The sequence below is a fragment of the Anas acuta genome, chromosome 17 (genome assembly GCF_963932015.1).
Source record: "Anas acuta chromosome 17, bAnaAcu1.1, whole genome shotgun sequence".
Taxonomy (NCBI): domain Eukaryota; kingdom Metazoa; phylum Chordata; class Aves; order Anseriformes; family Anatidae; genus Anas; species Anas acuta.
In genome coordinates, this window is record NC_088995.1 from 5,919,100 (window position 1) to 5,941,058 (window position 21,959).

The window sequence follows — 21,959 nt, forward strand, 5'->3', positions numbered from 1 at the left end:
TGTTTTTATTTTCGGTGGAGGGAAGCAGCTGAAAATGGGCTCTGGTGGTTGGGTGTCTAGCAGAGATGTCATCCTCCCGTCTGGTTGGCGATCGACAACTTTGTACTCGGCTCGCTTGGTTTAACACTGCAGGAATTACGTTATCAGCCAGCTGCAGCTTCGTGAGCTAAATTTAAAGCGAGAAAACGGTCTGGTTCCGTGTCAGGGCAAGGCCGCTTGGAAATGGGGTTGTTGCCGTGCCTTATTTTACCTGCCACCTGCAGGAGCTGCGTCCCTTGTGGCAGGGCAGCAGCCGGGTGAGTGGGAGGGCTGCTGGATCAGCCCCAGCCTTCTCCTGCTGCTGGGGCAGGGGGAAGGAGGAGCTCACGGTGCGTGGCATGGTACAGCTACCACAAACTTGGAACGCAGGCTTGGCTGTAGGATACAAAAGCTCTTGGTGGGTAGCATCTCCCTAAGCCGGTGCTCTAGGAGAATTGGAGGTGGGTGAACACGTTGATTTTTAGGTTTTGCTTTCCTTTCCAACAGAAAGGAAGAGACTCATGTTAGCTTTTCTAGGAATTAAGGGGGAGGGGGGAAGAAAATGAACTCAAAATGTGAATGATCAATCTTTTTGTTTAATATTTTTTTTTTGTGTTGCTGTATGTTTGTTATTCTGCTCCTGATGGCTTGTTTATGTCTGTGTGCTTTCTGTATTTTGCTCATACCTACTGAGAATTTGGGACAAGTGCTGTCGTCACTTATGCTGCTAGGAAACTGGCCCAGAGATTCTTCCGTGAGAATAAAGGCAGTTCTTATTTCTGGCTCTTTGATGAACTTTTACGTTACTTAGGCTTGTACGTAGGCTTCTGCTTGACAGAGTTTTCTGGGACATGCCAGTGTGTGGCAGCGCTATGTGTGTGGAGGTGCAGGGATTGTTACAGTGATCCTGAATACACGCAGAGAAAAAACCATAAGCACGAGGGAGACGATTGGATCAGGTTGTAAGAGCGAGGTAGTGAATGTTTATCCTTTATGTGTAGAGTTGTGAGGTCCCCGTTTATTCACGGAAAATCGATTAGCGTGTTTCTGAGGAGCATAACTTCACGTAGCTGCAAACTGCAGATCTGTCACCGCCAACGTTAATTGGCGGTGTGCAATTAGCGCGCGTTAGAATGTGGAGTTATTTCATAGTCGCTGTGGTTTGGTCTGTCTGCTTTGTTTTTCACCCTACTAGGGAAATGTGAAATTTTTACATGGGTGCGTAACACTGTCAAAATAAATCCAGCTGAATTCTTTTGCGAGTGGGCTTACTAATGATAATGAGTTTAACGTGCCACCCTTTAATCTCCCGTGTGACTTTGTGGGAGCTCTCCATACCTGGCGTGCGGTGCTGTGCATCCAACTGCAGTGCTTTTATTGTTTCCTGGCCCTATGTGCAAAAAGTATCCAGTTAAATAGTATCTTTAATGTATATACACGCATATATACAAACACACGGTGACTGTTAGTGTGAGTTACTTTCAGTTACATCACTGTTTGTCGGGGTTTACGTACCAGTGCGGGGTACTGGGAAAGGAAATACTGACTGGGAACCTGTGGCTGACAGCGGTTGACCTTTTCACCTCAGATTGTCATATTCTTTTAAAAATTTATGAAGTGTTAAAGCTACAGTAGTCTGGATTACTAATTAGAGAAGCTTTTGCCAATCATTTACTTTTACAGTGCAGGAGAAGAAGAGGGTGCACAACCCTGCCAGCCGGGGATGGGAAATCACCCTTCTTTAGGTGCGTTGTGAGGCTGTCTGAAACCCGTCCTGCTGGTAGGCGCCGGCTGCTAGAGGTCATTGTTTATCTCCCGCTTTGTTTTGGGCAGGAATCGAGAAGGAATGCTCTCGCCTGGAGAGCTGCAGCTCAGAAATGGGATGTCTGCGTGCTGGTGTTGAGGCACACTTCATCCCACGAGCACTGGTTTCTGAGGAGCGGCGTCTTCCCCGCCCAGAGCAGCCCAGGCTCTGCTGCGAGTCTGTGCTGGTCGCTGTCGTGGATTTGGGTTGCTTTGGCAGTTCGGGAATTGTAGCTTATTTTTGTGTCAGCTGCAGGCAGCTTAGAGAGATGACAGACACTGCTTCTTATTTGAGTCTCTTCAGGGGAAATAATTTCTGAAAGTATTTTACGTTTGTATGAAAAACATTACCTAAAGCTTTCTAGTAACCGATTCTGCTTTATCGGTGATGTCCAGAATGTGCGCAGGTTTGTAGCTTACAGTATTTCACGTGAGGGGAAGGCGTAGCCTGACGTGAGTCTGACAAACCCAGCTCTGAGCATCCAGCCACTGAAAGAGCTCTCGGGCTTGCGCAGCTGCGTGTCGTGAGGTGTCCCCCTGGACGCGGCGATGCGCAGGGCTGCAGCCTGCGCCGTGCATTGTTCTGTGCTGAGGCAGGAATCCAGCGCCCTTCGAGAAAACGGGGTGGTGTGTGTGTGCTCTGCCGGGCAGGGCAGCGTGCACAAAGACTTCTGGGCTTCTGCTGTAAACGTCAAGCGTCTTTGAGCAAGATGATGCAAGGGTCGCTTTGGATATTTGTCATCGGAGTGCACCTTGGATGAGAACTTGTCTGCGCTCCGTGGAGAGATGGGCTCATTAAAACACACCAGCGGCTGCACTTCTAGCCCAGCAGGAGAAGAAATGATATTTATCCAAACTGTTTCGGCAGCAGTCAAAATGTCTGCTGCTGTTTTGGAAAAAAGGCTGTTTGTTTGTCAAAACATTACTTAATAAACTGGCCCTTAACACTTTCTTATTTAAATCCTAATGAAGAGTTGGCTATTAACTACCTCCAGACAAAATGCTGCGAGGTAACATGCTGGGCTTGGAGTTTTAATACCGTCCTCCTCTGAATAATCCTGAATCACAGAGGTAGCCTTTCTGAAATTAATTTGGTTCTTCCTGTGCATGAGGGTTAATCACACAAAGGTGAAGGCTTGCACGAGGTACCGAGACGTTTCCTCACCTGTCCGGCTTGTCTGCTGTGGTGATCAACAGGCACGAGTCGCTCTCTGAAATGGGGCTGAGGTTGCACAACAACTTGTGTGCTGCAGCTGGAGAAAGCGGGCAGCAAGGTGTCAGGAGTGACCGAAAATCTGGAGCAGCTTTCGTGTGATGGAAGGTTAGGTGCTGTGGGAGGCTTCAGCCTGGAGAACACGATGGTGTGCTTGGGAAGCGATACAGATTTATGTAATGCTTTATAGCATCTGCTAGCAAAGAGGTCAGGAGCACTTGTTTAAATGCATTCTTACAGAAACCTGCTGCAAGAAAGGGCTGGAGAACAGGGATTTGGTCTTTGCTTCTGTTGGTGCTCCAAGTCGAACTTACAGGGTTGCTGGGGGGGTTCTGCATTTGGCTCACCAGCAGTGACAGGAGCCGACTTCGATCAGTGGGTCTTGTGGCTGTTTTCATAATGAAACTGAAAGGGGCCAAGGGGATCCGAGAGGGTGTTTGAAATTTGTGCTTAAAGTTTTTTTGTGGCATCTGAAAGCGAAGGTCAGGAATGCAGAGATTGCTGTAGAAGTTCTCTTGGTTCTCTTTGGTGGTGCATAACTATCAGTAAAAGACTTCATCGTAAATGGTTGGTTGCCCAACCAAATCCATAAGCAGTAGGAAATGAACCCGTATTAGCTCTTGGTTATAAGCGTGGGGCTGCAAGGCAGGTAGGATGCTGCCTCTCTCCGTGGTAGGTATCGTGCTTGTTTCACATTCTATGGAGGTGTGACTTTATGTATATGTTTTTAAGAAATGGAATTAACTTCTGAAATTTCCCAGCAGTATTGGATTCTTCAGTTACTTTTTCTTCTGAGTTTTATTGGGTAACAGGATAGAAGTAGGAAAGCTACATTAGAAAGCTTGCTCACTTTAATCTCACAGGAGATTATTTATTTGGAATTGGAAGAATCTCCAGGGGTAGACTTTTTTTGTCCTGTTGGAGAGTATTCAGGAGTTTAACGGTGTCCCTCCAGGTGTGAACTTAAAGAAAATAGCTGTGGGTTCCCAAAGAGGTTGGGGCAGAGCAGCCTTCAGAGCAGTGCTACCTTTAGCCTGCCCCCCCCTTGGGGATGGAGTCGATGTGTTGGGTAACCGACCTCTTCTGAATAACACACGAGGAAAATGAGGAGGAGTTATATTTGCGGATCAGGACAAGGCGTGCCCAAGGGTCCCGAGCTAGCCAGTGGGAAATATTTGCGGGAGGATTTCTTGACCTCTGGTGAGGTTCTGAGCGCGCACACGGGGCTGGGAAACCTTGCCCAAGGACCAGGTCCTGCTTCTTGTAGCAGCATGAGTCCTTTGCAGAGAGGGCTGCTGTCAGCATTAGCTACAACTCAGAAAATACTCACATTGCAGTGATGCAGCTGACCTGCTTATCTAGGATTTTTTTTTTTTTTTTTTTTTTTTTTTAGGAAACACAACTTTCACTTGCTCTAACACTAGCTGAAAAAACCTTTCTGGATGTTTCTACATAACTGGTGCAGCATTGACATCAGAACCCCGGTTCTCAACAACGTTTTGATCCCAAGGGTTTTTTTCTTTCCCTTCTGCTTCTGAGAGCACCTCCTCATGTGAGAGAGATTAAAGAAGGAACTCTTTATTCCTATACGTAGACCTTTCTTCTATTATTTTCCTTCTTTACAATACAATTATCTTGAAGAAATCTATAGAAACTGAAATCTTTAAACTTCAGGGAAGAAAATTCTGTGAGATAGCTGCTGGCTGTTAACTGCATCGGGTTGGTCACTAGGTGAAAAAGGAATTTTTATGGATGTTCTTCCCTTTTCTCTGTATCTCTAATTATTCAGAAATGCTATTCCTTGGTGAAGGGTGTGTGTGTGTGTAGATAGACTGCTCTTTAAATGCCCGGAGGTATCAATGTTACAGGCATGGCATACTTTGTAACCAGCCGAACGCTTGTGCTTGTTGGGGAAAGCTTTCTGGTTGCTGCTGAGAGCTCTCAACCTTCTGTCTCTGCTCTGCCTTGGTTGCTGCACAGAATCCCCACCCTGTCTTCACTTCTACCCCCTTAGCTGTGGCAGCATCCTTTTATCTGTTTGCCTAAACCATCCCTGCTCTTACCGAGAACGCTGCTGCAGTTTTCTGTCCCATCCTGTGGCTGGGACTGTGTTGTGTCCCTGCTTTCTCTTGTTGTCTTCCCTTGCTCTTACATCTCCTGCATTACTGGGACTTCTTCCAAAGGTGTCAGCCCTGTTCTGCCTTTGATTTTTTTTTTTTTTGTTTGTACCAAGTGAATCCTAACTCCCATAGGTGCTGTTGTCATCAAAAGTGAACTACCAACTACCATCTTTTGATTGTTTTCCTAGTTTTTTTCTAGCTCGTGGTGTTTGAGTAAGGTTACTAGTCGATGTCCATGGACTTAACTGCATTGCTGTCCTGAACCCTTTCTTAATCTTGTGTGTGTGATGCCTGCAGGCAACTGAGTAGCTCTGGCTAGGTGCAGGTCTGTCCTGGCTCTTGTCCTGAGGCCGACCAGCTCAGCTTTGTACTCTTTCGATCCCCGTATTCCTTCCCCCCTTCGTGTTCTCTGCGTGAGCCGTGCGCTGCTGTTTTCCCGCAGAGTCCAGCACAGTGGGATTTGGGACTTGGTGATGCCATGGTAACACAAATAATATGAAAAAATACTGCACTGATTAGAAGCATGCTTGTTTTAGTATTATCCTGCCAGTTTTTAAAGTGCACGAGTGTTTTCCCACATCCCAGTCCTTCTTGATTTGTTTATACAGAGCGTGTATTTACACGGGGGGCATCCTTCTTGCTCAGCCCAAGTTCCGCTACTGCTTGCATTTGAAGCTCCTCTCTCCCAGCATTTCCTGCCATCAGCTGGCAGTTTCCAAGAGATACCAGCTAATAAAGACACATTCCTCTACCAAACCCCACAGCACCCCTCAAACATGGTGCTGAGCTAGATTCCCTCCGCAGGCACTGCGAGGTGCATACGCAATGCTCCCAATGGCCGCGTGCGTCGCTTCCTGCCAGGGCTTCAGTGGGTTGTGTGGTCTGGGGTTTCTGTGCTCTAAAATGGTGATGACGACTGAAAACGGACCATTTTGCCTTGTAGTACGTTTAACTTTTGGGTCAGGAGCTTTCTCTGCTTGTTACACAGTGAGGTGATGCCTGTGTTTTCATAGATGACAGATCTAAGAGGTCTAAGTGCTCTTTTTGTTGGCTTGTTTGGGGATTTTTGATTAGTTTTGATAAATCCTGACTTGCTTCCTACCTCAGACAGTGTTATTTCTCACTGACTCATTTGTGGCTTAATTAACTTTCCAAAACAGAATTGCAATGGCACGTATGGAAATACAACCTGAGCTTTTAGTGGCATTCTCTCCTTTGTTTCCTTGAAACAGGAAATTTTGTGTGTTGCTGTTGTGTAATGTGCCTCTAGGCAATATTTATGTTTATGTGATTAACACAGATGAGGTCAAACATACACAAAGGCCTTGTCCCCATGCTAAGGAACGAATATAATTAACTTATGAAAATGGAGAAAAATGGCCGGTCCCCTAAAATTAATTTTTAAGTGTAAGATATGACATGCTTTTATTTCTGTGTCACTTCTAGGTACTTTCTTCTCTCTCCAACCACAGTTGCAGTGTAATGTACTGCTCTCAGCTTTCAATGAAAGGAAAATAATATTAATTACAGGGAAAAGTTGTGCTTCCCCTCGACCCTTTCATTTTTCTCCCTCCCCCTTCATTCTTTTCTATGCCTTAGTGACCGTGAAAGGATTCACGAGCTCGCATTTAAGCCCAGATCAGGCTACTGACATAGTGAAAACCTCTTCCTCTGAGCTCGTGCCCTGTACCCCTGACTCCTTCCTCCCCCTGCCAGCGTTGGGCAGCAGCATGGGTTGCAGCCAAGTCTGAGTGGCTTTGTGACCCCAGCCGTGTGTCAGAGAAGGACACTTAAAGCTTGTTCAGTAAAACTCTACTTAATTCATCCTTTAGTTGCAAAGGAGTTACGCTGCAGTCAACGCCTTGTTGTTCTTACTGCTCTATGTTTGTGCATAAAATACAATATTTTGTCAGGACAGAGGATCGAGAAGAAAACTTGGAGGTAAAGTCCCCTATACTACTGATCCAGGTATTTGCAGTCCTCTGTTTTTTGGTAACGGTGCTTTCAGAGCTAACGGGTATGAGATACAAGTTTCAAAATGTGTTGGATTGTGACAGTACCAAACCTTATTTTTTTTTCTCCTTGGAGTCTCTAGTTTACTCGGAAGCTTTCAGATCTCGTCTGGTACATCTGCACTTGCTTAGGGTTGGGTTTTTCTAAGTCTCGGTTCACAGTCATAGATGGTCCGCACTGCTACTGAATTTGTAGCTGGGGCTAGACAAGCTATGAAATCAATTCCAGGAATGTCTTGCAGTAACCATGCCAAACACTTTTATACAAAAAAAAATAAAATAATCTATTTGCTGGCAGAGTAGGTTAATTGGTTAAATGACTTTGTTCTGAATTTGCTGGTTTTATTGTAAGCCTGGTGTTTCTGATTATTTAATTCTGTCTGTGTGTTTTAATACAATTTTAAGTCGAGTTCTCCGGATTTCCAGAATTTCCTGCTGGTAAAAGGTGCTGGATCCTTGTATTTGCAGGAGTGACAGTCAGAAAGTTGGCAAAGTGAATCTACATGACCAGTCATGTAGTGGATTTATGCACTTCTTTCTATATTAAGGAAGATTCATATGGAAGAATTCTTGAGAGGGGTAGGCTTTTCCTTTTTTTTTTTTTTCCTCCTTTTTTTTTTTTTTAATAAGGCTAAGGGCTTTTGGCAGGCTGCCTACCAGTTCAGGCATTCCTTGCTGTCCCCGCTGAGGGTGGACGGTGTTGGTGCTGGAGGACGGAGGCTGCCCGGCTGCGGATGTGCCGCCGCGACCGTCCCAGCCCGCGGCGAGGAGGCTGGGCCAGGGCCGGTTGGGGCAGGCAGCGCAAAGCAACCACGTGAGCTGCTGCTGGTGGTCACGAAGCAGCTGCTCTTAGATGTGGTGTTCAAAAATGTTCGAGTTCTCAGCTCTGAGATGCCTTTTTTTTTTTTTTTAATAAGGGAAGAAAAGGAACTGCAGTCTTTAACTCAGTAGGCCAAAGTTTACTCTGCTTGGGTTGTTATTTCCTCTCCCCCCCTTCTCCTCCCTTTTACTGCCCATATGTCAGATTACTTGGTTTGGGAAACATCTGATAGTCCATTGTATGACTCTGATGTTTGATATTTCCTTCCTTCAGTTAAAAATATAAAGTTAAAGTTGGGGAAGAGAGAAGATTCCTTCATTTACTTGCAGATTTGCTATTAATTTCTCTTGTTGCTGTTGACATGTCTTTCTGTCTTCTTCTTTCAACTTCTTCTGGACAACTTCTTTTCTGTGAGAGGGGATTTACGTATTTTAAAATTTGGAAAGTGGGCAGTTACTTAGTTTGATTATGGCCTTTTGAAGGGAATGTGGAAACCTAATCCTTCACTCCCTCTAGAGCGAGGGAAAGGATTATTTGGTCAGTACGTTGCACATTTGTTTGCTTTCTTTTGTGTGCTATCTGAAGTGGCTGCAGAGTGCAGTGGTAGTTCCCATTTTATTATCTGTTCTCAGCTGTCTGCTCGGAAGCACAATATAATGGGTTCCCTTTTGTGAAGAAACTGCCTGGAGTGCTGTGGAACTCTGTGCTATCTTTTGGCCTGCTCAGTAAAATCGTGGCATGGCCTGACCTGCAGAGGTTCAGCGAACAGAGTATTAGGGAGACCTTACCACAAATCTTGTTTAAGTGCATCAACCACAAAAGCTATCCTAGGAGCTGGATTACAGGTTAGTAAACACGTAAACCTAGGGTCTGTTAAAATGTAAATAAAGCATTCAGTTCCTTCTGTCTGTTGACCTGGAGAAGACGTTGTGCTTCCAGACATTATAAAGCATACATTGATAGATGTTTGTTTATTCTCCCTGCTCACTTTTGACACGGGTAAGCTGCATTCCCCTTCCCCTATTCCACATAAAAATGCCCAAAGCAAAATCAAAACTCACTATGTCTTGTTTTTAAATGGGGTAGGGATGTTATCCGTGTAGACAGATTGATCTCACCTAGTAGCTAGCGCCCAGTGAAACCTGGGTTCCTACCTATTCGCTACCTGTTTTGTTGTTGAAATTGGCTTTTCAATTTCCCTTTCTCATGCTGTGGCTCTGACATGACAACGTCCTGGTTCTTGCACTCAAACCGGTAAGCAGGGGTGCGTGCGAGTGCATGCCTGTGCGAGACTGGGTCACGTGCCTACCTGAGGTGTTGCTATCATATTTCACTTTCCTTATCTCATGTATCTCAAATATTTTTGACTTGAAAGCATCTTTTCAAGTAGTGGCTAAATCTCAGTCCTTTGGCTGCTGGCCACATTTATCACATTATCCTTGTACATCTCTGGTAAACCTCGTCTCAGTCTTTATGGTGGAAGGAAGAAAGCTGGAGCACCAGGCATCAGTTTGGCACCGTGCAGTTAAGGTGCTGGAGATCTGTTGAGCAAAGCCATTTGCTGCAGTAGAAAGATGTTGACGTACCCTAAAGGTCATCTTCAAAAAATTCCTTTTTTTTCTTGCTTGTGTAAACCCCACTCCTGATTTATGCCACCCGTATTAAGTCAGTGTGTTAATTCAGTGTAGATTTCTTCCACTGTGTATAATCTTTAAGCTCTTCTCGGTGGGCTCTTATCCTTCCTACTCTAATTTTGTAAGCAGATTTTGTTGTTTAGCAGGTTTCCTCCTCTCCCCCTTCATTTTATCATGTGTGAAAATGTTGAAAAACACTTTTGTATGCATTGATTCCAGGTGTTTTCTGCTGTGAAAGTGGAAGACTTTTCAAGTCAAGTGGCTATTTACCTGCAGGAGTGCTTTTCCCTCATGGCCTGTGCTTATTTGGCTTCTTTATTAATAACGTATATGCTGATTTCTAATAAACGTTTGAGAATATTTATTAAGGTCTTCCATTTCCACAGATTCTCCTTCTCTAATGGAAGGTTTAAGAAATTCTGGGTTATAGCTGTCTGAGATGCTGGACTCTAGGGAGGTGCTGTTCTTTATGTCATCGTGCACTTCTTCCTTCTGCTGTGTTTTATTTTAGACTTCTCATTTTCCTATTTAACCCTGAAGTTCTGTGACTGTTGGGGTATATATCAGCAGTTTGGGCCTCTGTATCAGGTTACTTTCTTTTATGATTGCCACTCAACATTCTTCATTGGCAGCTTCTCCATCTGCCAGGACTGCTGAAACGAGCATTAAACTGGAGCCCGTTTATATTCTCCACTGGGAAAGCTGGTAACCACCTCCAGTTCCTATTGAGACTGGGGTGAGTTCTGTGTTTTTTTTTTTTTTCCTGTTAATCTTCCTAGCTGCCTCTTCTCCCTCATATCCCTCCTTGGGGTTGTGCTGACATCTAGGAGAGGGGGAGAAGAGATTTTTCTGTCGCTACTGGTTAGTTTTTAGGCATAGTAGCTCCCACTGTTTGTGGCTTTTACCAATGGTATGTGTGGACTTTGTTCTAAATATCTTGGTTTTCTGGTCGTCAGGACCATGATGCAGTATCTGAAATGTTCTCAGGCACAGGACTCCATCAGGAGTACTTCTGATAATAGGATTTTGCTTACAGCTAAATCCTTCACCGAGACTTGCAAAGATAAAAGATGACCTACAAGTACCCTGATGCTGCTGCTTGTCACCAACAGCTCCGACGTAGCAGCGCTCAGATAATTTGCTCCGGGGGGAGAGGGCAGCGTGCTGCGGAGCGAGGAGAGGGATCCGGCAGAAAGTTTGGGGCACGCTGCGGCTACGTGCTGGGGTGAACTCAGGTGCTTGCTGGCTTTTGAGAAGAAATGAACAAAAAAGGGGTAACTTGTTCATCCTTTTTTTAAATGATTGTTAGTGGCTCCCCTTTGTTTTCCAGCCACTTGACAGTGTGTGTGAAGGAAGGGAATGAAGTCTGGCATCATTCTGTTGCTGATCAGGTGCACACGTAGGAATGGTGCTCAGCCCAGCTGATGGCTCCACTCTTAGAAGCGTTCAGCATTACGTGGACTTTCTGTTGGCCGTGTGAAGGCCGCTTCAATACGAGATTTTTTTTTTTAATTTGCTGTTTTTTTTTTTTCATTCTTGTATTCGAAGTATGAAAAAGACTGGTGCAGGATTGTTTGCACGGTCACTCTAGCTGGTACCGGCCTGCCGGTTTCTTTGCACGAATGCCCTCTGAAGCTCAACACAGCTTGTGTGGCGTGGGACAAGGCTGCTTTGGTGCCGTGGGGTTCCTGCCTTTCCTGGGGACAGGAGGGGTAAGCCCCGAGGGAAGGGAACACAAACCACTCCCCTTCTTTCCAATGAAGAGGGTAAAGAGGGGAGTGATATGTACTTCATTAAATGGCATGATTTCAGGAGACTGCACAGCACTGGGGAGGATTTGTTTTATTATTGTTGTTTTGAAACCAGAAGAGTTACAGGGCTGGGAGTGTGAGAGGTAGGAGACATTGTCTGCCTGCAGCTGCTTGCTGCTGCCTCAGTCTGGCTGCAGCCGCTCGCACGACCCAAAAAAGCATCTTTTGAGCTAAGCCGTCTCCTCTGTTCCTTGGGGGATGTGTGTGTGTGTGTGTACATTATTTTTCTTGCCTTTGTTCTTTCTGTTCACTTGACAGGGACTTCGGCAGATGTTACTAAATATTTTATTTCAGTGGGAGTGGGGGACGAGAGTTGCTGTCGGCGTGTGCTGTTTGCCCCGCTGGAGGCACGCGTCTGCAGTGCTCCTCAGTCCCTCTGTCTCCATCCTTTTGTCCTTCGTACCGAGGTGTGTCGGGGTGGCATACATTTTGTCTGGTATTTGAGTGGCTCGAGCAGAGTGTGAAGTGGTATTTTGTTGCCGTGTGAGGATGATGTAGTGAAATGAAACCCTGTAACCAAAACAGATGGTGCTAATCTTGAATCTGTCTGCAAGATCTTACAGCATTTAATTAAAATGGTGGTGTAATTCCCATGGCACCTTTAACTACAGTTTAAATTCTTGGACTATGAACTAAGGGCTTTCTTATGCAGATTTTTACTCCTGTGAGTAGTCCTTAGTACGAGTCTCTAGTGGCTTCGGAATAGCTACTTACTTGAATGGAGCTCTCTGAGATGAGACTAATAAAATTGGCAAATATATATATGGCACTTACATTTTTTTATGTTCCAATTTAAAGCATAAATTGTAGACTAAAGCTACTTAGCAACTACAGTTTCCCACACAGAAGCAAACAAAAGTTGAGACTAGAGCAAGGGTTTAGATTGCACCAAACTTGAGAGGCCAGCAAACAGATGGGCAGTACTCTGGGCAGCGTAAGATCCTTACCTTGGCAAGAGGGACGTGCGATGTAGCCTGTTCTCATGGTGCCACATCGTGTATTGTCCTCTGGACCATGGCACTGTGTTCCCTCTGGGTGGGCTGCGAGGGAAGGGGCTGCTGTGTGTGCTCCTCTTCACCTCGATGCTGCATGCCACACATGCTCAGAGCTGGGGCTCATTGGATTTTGGGGGGCTTTTTGCCCGTTCTGACTGTATGAGCTGTCCTAAACAGGAGCAAATGTTTTCTCACCAACTGAGATAATTTACCTACATACAGAGTGCCGTCTTCAAATGCTGATGTGTTTTCTTCATCCACAGGAAATATTTTTCTTTTGTTGTGCTCCTTCCAGTTAACTGAAATTTGTTTGTAGAAGGTGCCTGACTGACATGACGGTGTGTTTTTGTTTGTTTGTTTGTTTGTTTTTTAAACATTACTTGCTTCTCGAGAGAGTTAGAGGAAGCTTGAAACTCTATGTGGACCTGACTTTGAATCACATATTTTGGACAGGTTCCAGGTAGAATTGAGAAAGCTGAAATGATCTGAACAATGCTATGTTGGAAGTCTTTGAGAAAGTCAGGGCTGGAACTGAGGGCCTGGGTGATACCAGGTAGTCCATTCATGAAAGTCTCCAGGCTTTTTCTGTTGATCTTTGCCTCCTGTTTGCATGTTTGTCCTGTGTTGGAGGTGCTGGGGTGCTGATCTGCCACACTCTAGGGCCATAGCTTTTCCTACCCTTCTGTCCTATATAAAGCAGGAAAAATGGTGTGTGGTTGTTACTTCTGTATGTTAAAATGATGGCTAAAGTTACATAATGTGCAGGAATACAGAAGGAACTCTGCTTTACGCTTAGCGTGCCTGAACGCGAGCACTCCAATTTTGATGCTCTGCCTGGTCCTTGCTGTATCCTGGTGTAATCTCTCCAAGGGAGCTTTGTGTAATAAAACGAGTGGACTTCCTAGAGTCTTATGAGAAGTTAATTTTGAATTGGTCTGTGGATTTCCCATACAGTTTATGTAGTCCGACAAGCATTTGATGGAGACGAGAAGGAAAAAAAAAAAAAGAGGTGGAAGATCTGTTTTGTTTGTGTTCCATCTGCAGGGGCTGCAGAAGAGGAGAACAGTCACAGTGGCTACACAGCACTAATTAAATCTTCAGGACTGCTGGTGGCGTGCCAGAATCAAGTCGGGCGGTGTTACTGGGGAATTGTGATTTTTAGCAGCCTCAACTCTGCCAATCTGAGCGGAGTGCTATGAGCTCAGCAGAAGAGCCTTCCTGCCTGTCAATTATTCGGATTTAAGCCGGGGAGGGAAGAATCAGAGCTTAGGTTTTATCTCTACTGGGAATTTACGGTTTTGAGTGCTTCCTGGAGCGAAGATGGCTGCAGCCCCCAGCTGTTGTGGATGGGTGCGATGGTGGTGTCTGCATTTAGGGCAGCAGAAGAATGGTTGCAAGAGAAAGTGCTAATCTGCTTTCTCTGCCTCTTCTTGCTGGTGTATATTGGGGATATCAGAGGACTGAATACTCCTGTTTTTTGTTTTTGTTTTTTTTATGTGTATTTTTTTTCCCCCATTTTTTTTTTTTTAAGGGGAGAGCTGTCTTGCTCTGCAGAGCACAGTGGTTAAGGCAGTCAGGAAGGAACCCGTGTTCTCACCTCTTTTCAAAGGATGGTGTGTGGTCTTCTTTCTCGGGCCGTGTTTCTGAATGAAAGCACTGGTACGGCTGTGTTCATCACTGCCTATTTCTTGGGTATGTTTTGGGTGTGTTTAGGTGCCTCCATAGAATTTGGGGTCTGAATGCTGGCACTCTTCTACCTCAATAGCTGCTCTTGGTTGTGTCAGAACCAAGTCCTGCAGTGTCTTGGGAATTCTGTCAGAAGTCGAATGTTAGTAAAGGCTTCAGATATTATTGTTAGACTTAGAGGTCAGTTTTCTTTGTTTCCCTACAGTCTTGGCCCAGCGCATGCAGAGCAGGCTTCTTAGAATCATTTCATTCTGTATCCAGCTACAGTTAACTGAATCAGATTTTTTTGTTTGTGAAGTTGAACCTTTCACAGCCCAGTTCTCCAAAGAGTATGTTCCTTTATAAATCAAAGCAACAAGCCCCTTGCATAATGCATGACTTACTAACAATATTAGTTAATCGTAAGTATTTGTAAACTCTTTCATTGTCATCATTTTTAGTGTTTAGAACGCTTTAGCAGATAAAATAAGCCCAAACTATGCATATGGAAAAAGATGCAAGAAACCCAATAGATTGCATCACCTGGCAAGACTTTTGCTATATTTTGCATTCATTTCTAAACAGTTGTGAGCAGAAAGCACCGTATTCAGTTTAGTGCTCAAACAGAAACCAAGACTGCCAATGTCAGCGACTGCTCAGGCTGTTCTAAAACCAGCAACTCGATGCTCCTGGACCTGCTCTGCTGTCCTCCGTTGTACTGTAGCAAGTCTTTCTGCGGCTGCTGAGAGCAGGGCAAGCTTTTGGTGTGTTGAGCTGCTGGGCTGTTCTTCTTGGTTTCCATCTTCCAGTTGGTGAGCTGACTCTGCTCACCCAGCGATTGTGTGATCGCTGGATCTGGTGCAGAGCTGGAGGTGGAAATGTGTGGCTGGTGATGAGGAAGAGGCTGCCATTTGGGTCACAGCCTGTGCTCACTGCTGAGGTACGTGTGAATGCAGCCACCTTTTAGTTCTTTAATTGGGTCACTAGAACTGCAGGAGATTGGCTGTCTTGTCTGTGAAACCCGGCTACAGGTTGAGGGCTTCTAAAACTAGTGATTTTTGTTTGAATAACTGAATATTTCAAAAGCCTCAGTGTGGGTGCTGGTATTCTCCACACAGTGCGTTAATATTAAATGGAAAGCTGTCTGTAGAGGTACAGGCTGTATGTGTGTGCCTGGTGCAATCTCCTAATGTGTACTACTTCTGGATTCAGATCTTCTCTTGAAATCAGTTTTAATTAAACTCAGGGACAAAATCGGTAAGCTTCAAGGGATTACTATTGGTGCTTACCTATTAAAAATGTAAGCAGAAACAGATGTATCCAAATAAATGCACTAAGCAGCATCTCTGCTGCTTTGACCAGGAAATGGCATGTCTGAGATGATATTTGATGCTGCTAACTTCCAAACCCCCAGTCCTTGCCTGCCTTTTCTTACGTGTTTTTTTTTTTTTAACATGGGTGCTTGCTAGTGGTCCTGGTTAGCTCCAGCACAAAGTCATCCCTCAGTCTGCAGAGTTAAATGCTCCAGAAATGTGTTAGTGTAGAATTAAATTAGAAGCCATGAGAGCTGCATCTGTGCTCTTAACTGTATTTCATCAACGGCATGGATGGGGAATCACAGGTTGATACCCCTGAGCTACTAGAAAGCTGTGTAGGACCTTGTCTGCTGTTCCACACAGCTGATCTCTGGTTGTTGCTGTGTTGATCAAGCGTGTGGTGCTGTTGAGTAACTTCTTTCTTTTGTTATCCTCCTGTTCCATGTTCTTTGTGACCTACTGTATGTTTCTAGAGGATTATAACATAAACATCTGAAGTAAATTTTTATCTGGGTTGCCTGTGCTGGCACTGATCTTTGAGGCTTTGTGACTTGTGGCAGTAGCCACTGCCGTGTTTCAGGAGCTCTACATGTTGCTCTTCTAAGCTGTAGGTAGGGATCTGTGTAGAACAGATGCAGATGTTTTGGAGCAGCGTGCCTAAGTATTTTCTTTTAGAGTATTATGTAATGTGTGAGGTATTCCAGCACTACACAGCAGCCTACTGTGGAAAAAATAGATTTTTGGCCTTTCTGTTTGCATCTTCTTCCTGGTCTCCTGTGCCCTTTCTTGTGCCAGGAGCGTGCCCTGCATGCTGTGCCCCTCTTGTAATTTGATTTTCCATCGCTCTGTACCTCTCTGAGTGGGGCAGCATCTCTGTGAGCCCGGTGTGGCAGTGCTGCTTGGGGAAAATCCCCAGCGTGGGGACTCTGCTGCTTGCTGTGGTTTCACACCAGTTGGCGTTCTGCTGCCCCAATACAGGGTGGTAGCAGTGTGGGAGTGAGGATTACCAATTTCATAGGAATGTGCAAAGAATATGGGCAACTTCACTTGATGTTGGCTGTCCCATTCCCCGTGAGGGCCACTGCTGCGCTCCTGTGTGCAAAAAACTTTCCCTGAGGTGCAGTCCCAGGAGCTTTGGTCACAGATGAGACCCCTGCTGTGCCAGGCAGCTTGCAGACAATGATGGAAACTTTTACTGGATATATCTGTAAGGCCAAAGGAACTTCAGCACTTTCTGCCTATGTTGTCGGTATGATGAATGTCACCTTTAGCTCCTCAGCAGCCAACTAGCAGCCAGCTCGTTAACAGGTAACAGCCTGCTTCCAGTTATTGCAGCAAAAGACTTTTAAAAATGGATAATAAAGTAAATTTGTGGACTTGAAAACAGGGATCTCTGTGTATGCGATACACAGCGTGTGGTGTAGACCAGTAGGCAAAGCATCCTTGTGCGGAGGAGGCACATGTGACTTGCAAGTCTCTTGTTTTCTTTAGGACTAAAACTTGTCCCTCTTTCTTGTTCACATTCCCCATATGTACCGCCCAGAGAAAAGCTACATCTAAATAGCAGGCATTCCTTGCCTAACTTACTGCTTGCTGGGGGACGCTCCATTCCTGCAGCTAGTGTTTCCACTGCTGCGCCTCTCCTCTTCTGCCTGGCAATGACTCCTCTTGTCAGGGGGTAGTTGCTATATTTGAGCTTTTGCAGCTTGCTCCTGCAGACCAGCTGGCTTTTCCTGTAGGACCATTTGCAAGCTGAGTGCACTGGCTATTTCTGAGCAGTAAAGTGGAGGGTGTGAATGCTTTCAATGAAGCAGTAAAGGTAGTAACAGCAGTGAGAACGAGGTAACATGGGCTAGAAACTAGAATACAAGCCCACTGTGGACACGGAGCACAGACATACTGCTGCTGTCTTTGGCAATGGTCCTCACAGGAGTGAGTGCTCCTGCTTGTGTCCTGGGCAGGCTCTGGGGGCAGCAGGAGGTGGAGAGCAAGGATGGAGCAGCAGCAGTGTGGGGCTGGATGGGGAGTGCAGGAAAAGGAGGGTGGGAGCCAGGCCAGTGGGCTGGGGAAGGAAAAGGAGGGGTGTGATGGGCAGGGTGAGATAAATTAATTTAAAAAAAAAAAAGTGGTAGTTTGGCAGTCAGAAACAAAGGGAAGCAATGTTTGATAGCTATGAGTCTCTGCTGCTAAAAATGCAAAGGGAAAAAGAACTGTGGCTCTAACATGTCTCCAGCTGCCAGTTCTTTCATGATTTGAGTACTTTGGTTTCTTCCTTTCTGGTAGTTGGTTCTTCACTTGGCTAGGCAGTGGAATACCTCCAGACTTTCTGATTTTCACCCTCTGTAGAAGAACCTCTTCCCCAGAAGGTGTGGTGGCCATTTTCTTGTTCTTTTTATTTTTTCTGGATAACTAACGCAATATTGTGAGGTCGAGAGACAGTAAATGGCAACCATCCTTATTCCACTCCCATTCACATGAGAAAAACAAAAATAAAAAGCGTGCATGATAAACGTAAAACATCACAGTCTGAAATTAGTTTCATGCTATTTTCTATCAGTCAGTTGTTATGTCTTGTATCACCTGCTATTTGTGATCTTCAAGTTTCTAGCTTTCAGGCTGATGCCAAAATCACTTAACCTCCAACCAGCATGAGGGAACAGGCCTTATTCCTCCTCCTTGTGTTTGTTTTTAAACCTGTTTTACAGTAAAATAACAGTCGGGTTAGGAATGCTGAAAATAAGTCTGGTTGTGGTAAAACCTAACTGAAAGGAGGGTAAGCCAGGTTTCTATTCAGTACTGTTTCTAAAATTGTGTTTTGTTTTTTTTTCCTTGGATGAGAAAGGGGAAAATATGGGAACAGGAGGAGTTCTTAAATTTGGCTGCTTAGAGCTTAATTCTAGGAATAAACAACAAAGAAATGAAACAAAACAGTATAACTACGTTTTGAAATGAAATGATTTAACGGCTTTTTTTTTTCTCTCCTTTCCTTAGGCTGAACTCACAGGCATCAAATGGCGTAGGTACAATTTTGAAGGTCATGGGGACTGTGGCCCTATCATTTCAGCCCCAGCACAGGATGATCCAATTCTGCTCAGCTTCATCCGCTGCTTGCAGGCCAACTTGCTTTGTGTGTGGCGCCGTGACGTCAAACCGGATTGTAAGGAACTGTGGATATTCTGGTGGGGAGATGAACCAAACCTAGTAGATGTGATACATCGGGAACTGCACAGTAAGTTGTTCTTTCTTTCTTCTTGATTCATTTATATTTTTTTCAGTGGAAATCAAAATCTTGTTAAAGCCTTTAACTAGCTACCATATACGATTTTGTCCCAACTTGTATGTTGAGACCTAAAGGGAAAAAATACTTATAAAATTGACTTTTCCAGTGCAAGTGATCTGCAGATAAAATGCAAAACAGGACTTGAACTTAGGTACTGGCATTGGATATTCTCCTAAATTCACGTGAAATCTGATGCACTGTAAAATTAGAGTAAATTCTAGTTCAAAGAACAAACAAAAATTTCTGGCATAAGGTAATAGTTGATGGAACAAAATACCTATCCTGCAGGGTCAGCTGAACTCCGTGGCACCACAGGTAAATCACTGGGGTTCTGCAAGGTCAGAATTTGCAATGTTGGTCATGCTGCAGGGTTTGAGCATAAATGGAGGCAAGTTGCAACAAGTGAGTGTAATAAAAGAAAGAGGAAGGTAGGACAAAGGTGGCAATAAGTTTACATGACTGTATGTTTCATGCTTGAGTGTCCTCATTGTTTCCAGAATATGTAGCCTTAAAATGACTGAACAAAATTAACTTCACCTGATGTAAACCTTTTTTGGTTTTGACTACATTCATATTCCATCCATCTGTCCATCTTTTCAATTACGTATTGTTGCTGTGAATCGACCTAGTTTGTCTGAAAACTCCTAATTTTGAAAAGGTATTTAACAAGACTCCATAAGTACTTTCATTTAGTCTCGTCTGAGATTAAAACAGTGAAAGTTTACCAGTCCTGGAATAATAATACTAATAATAGTATAAGGTCAAGGATCAGTTCCTTGGGTTTTGCAACAAACTTTTCATCCTTGTAGCCTGTCATACCTTCTGGCTGCTTGGTGATAAAGATTTGTCAGTTCTAGCATATACCATATCGTATTTGTCAAGTGTGCTTTCGTTGCCTGTTATCTGCCCACCTCTGCCTCATGCTGTTTCGGTTCTGCTTGATAGTATGTTCATTTTCTTCCTCATTAATCCTGCTCTAACCACCTATATTCAGATGGTTACAGACTTCATATTTTCACAAATACTGGATTGTTTGTTTGGTAAGATAGCCTGTGAAATCAGATATGAAACACTTTCCATGTATCTTTAGGCATATTTCATGCAGGTAGCTGCGTGTTCATGTATAATTAAAGAGATGGCTCCGAAGTGCTGCACTAAGCCATTCCACCGCTGTGAATTTTTTATGAGGCACCTGTTTTGAATGAAGGCATGGGTAATATTTCTATGCGCCCAGCAAAGCTTTAATAATATATGTTTTTCTCTTTGGGAAATCCAGTTTACTTAATATTTCAAATATAGTATATGGGACTGAAGTGTCTTTTTATTAAAGGGGAGTTGGAGGCTGTGGCTTCTATTTCTGTTGTGAATTGATACAGTTTATTTGGATCTAAAATTTTGGTTAGAATAATATAATGCTGCACCCAGTAATAACAGTATGGTGAAGCATTTAAATGTTTGAGTAGCTGAACCTGCTTGAGCATAGCACAGGACAGAGTATAACAAGTGGTGAGTGGCATCGCTTTGACTCATTTCTGCCTGATCCAAAATGTTTTGAAGGCTGGAGCCTTCGATACCAAAACTTATAAATGGAATTAAAGCTGAAAATTGGCTGCCAGAGCACTGCTTTGTGAAGTGTCGACTGCAGCAGTACCACATAAATGAAAAATAGTCTGAGCTTGGTGTATTTCACAAACACCACAGCCAGCTGTACTGGAAAAGGTATGTCTGCCCTTGCACAACAACACGGCTTCAATTTGAAAGAACATTGAAGTAAAGATCGCTCAATGATAAAGTAATGTCTGGAGGAAGGACTGTGTAGAGGGAGGTGAAGAGATGTGAAGTCGAGTTTGGAGTTAGAGAAAGGAGGACTAAGCGTGATTCATTCAGGGGAATGAAATACATTATAATTGAAATAAAATTGCTTGTGATAGAGCTGTTCTGTTTCAGCAGTTTTTTTTTTTACAATTCAAACATCCTTATTGATGAAATATTGAACATCTGATTGGCAAAATGAGGCATTTATGTACATTGATTCCTTGAAATATGACAAAGGACACTGTTGAATATTTCCTGCAAAAGCAAGGCATAATACACGAGGCTATTTTGGTTATTATTTTATAAGTAGATCACAGTACTGAAATACTAGAAAGCTAAAATTAGTTTCCTTGTTTTGAAAATACAGTTTAGTTTCCTCAGCTCTCGAAAATATAAAAGATTTTTGCATTTTGGCATACAAAAGGAAAATAAGTTAGTGAGTATACTAATAGACTTGCCTGTCAGCTGAGCCGTACTAGAATATTATGTTTTTTTAGTATAGCTTAGCCATAAAATAAACTATAGTAGTTTAAAATCTCATTCATACGGGTTGGATTGTCACTGTGGTCAGTAACTTGCTAGTTTAGTGAGCAGGGCTTTACTTTTGTGATTGCACGTGTGCATTTAAGAGCACAGGTCCCAGAAATCTGAAACTGAATTCCAATGGAAGATTGTACTCTATCTGCAACTTGCTGCTTTACCAGTCCTGCCTTTATTATATGTGAGCTCTAGGATGTAACAGTTGTTCATAAGATCACAAATTCTTCCTGAATATGAAGTTGTTCGCAGTTCTGAATTTCTTGTTTTCTGCTTAGGACTTGTGTTTCGAAAGTGAAATTAGGGTAATAAAAATATAGTGCCAACTTTAATACTTCTGTTTATTCAAGTAGAGATTGAAATTACTGATTTATCTGAAGAAAGCAGCCCCACACTTTAATGATACATTACATTCAGTACTTAGGCTTAGCAAATGAGAAGTCTATACTGAGATTTCTCTTTCAGAAACACCTCTTAGTTTTGCGTCTGCATGTGGATTGCCTTATCTAACATTCAAGATAATTTTGGAACCAGCAGTCTGTCTTTAATATAGCAAGAATTCCAAATAGTCGTAGCGAAGACAACTTTAGAAGTTACAAACAGACACGACTACCAACAATTGTTTATGCAGCAGCTTTCCAAAACTGTGTAGATAATTAAAGACTGTCATGGAAGATTAAGTAAAAACAATTATTTGTAGAACAGCTCTGGATGAGTTAAGCAGCTAGATTAGCTAGGCAGCTGTGAAGTAGATAGTGCTCATGGGTGTGTCTTGCACATACTCCTACACTTCTCTTTCCTGCCAGCCTCAGCTGTTCAGTTTTGTTTATTTTGATTGAATTCTAAATTGGTAGAAAGAAGATGGAAGATCTCTAGTCTGTCCCAAGTGAAAGAAGATAATTGGTATGGGGTCTCCAAGT

General features: G+C 43.7%; 1 protein-coding gene across 8 annotated transcripts in view; it reads left to right on the forward strand.

Moving 5' to 3' along the window:
* MED13L (mediator complex subunit 13L) overlaps window positions 1-21,959 on the forward strand; it is a 211,102-nt gene that overhangs the window by 20,498 nt on the left and 168,645 nt on the right. For 2 of the 8 annotated variants that reach the window (XM_068654319.1, XM_068654316.1), the window contains exons 2-3: window positions 18,399-18,423; window positions 18,522-18,636. In XM_068654319.1, the coding sequence (XP_068510420.1) occupies window position 18,636 (1 nt within the window). In that variant the 5' untranslated portion in view covers window positions 18,399-18,423; window positions 18,522-18,635. Of the gene's footprint in view, window positions 1-14,968; window positions 15,032-18,398; window positions 18,637-21,959 lie in introns of those variants that run through there. The other 6 variants (XM_068654318.1, XM_068654312.1, XM_068654314.1 and 3 more) reach the window with 5 other exon arrangements.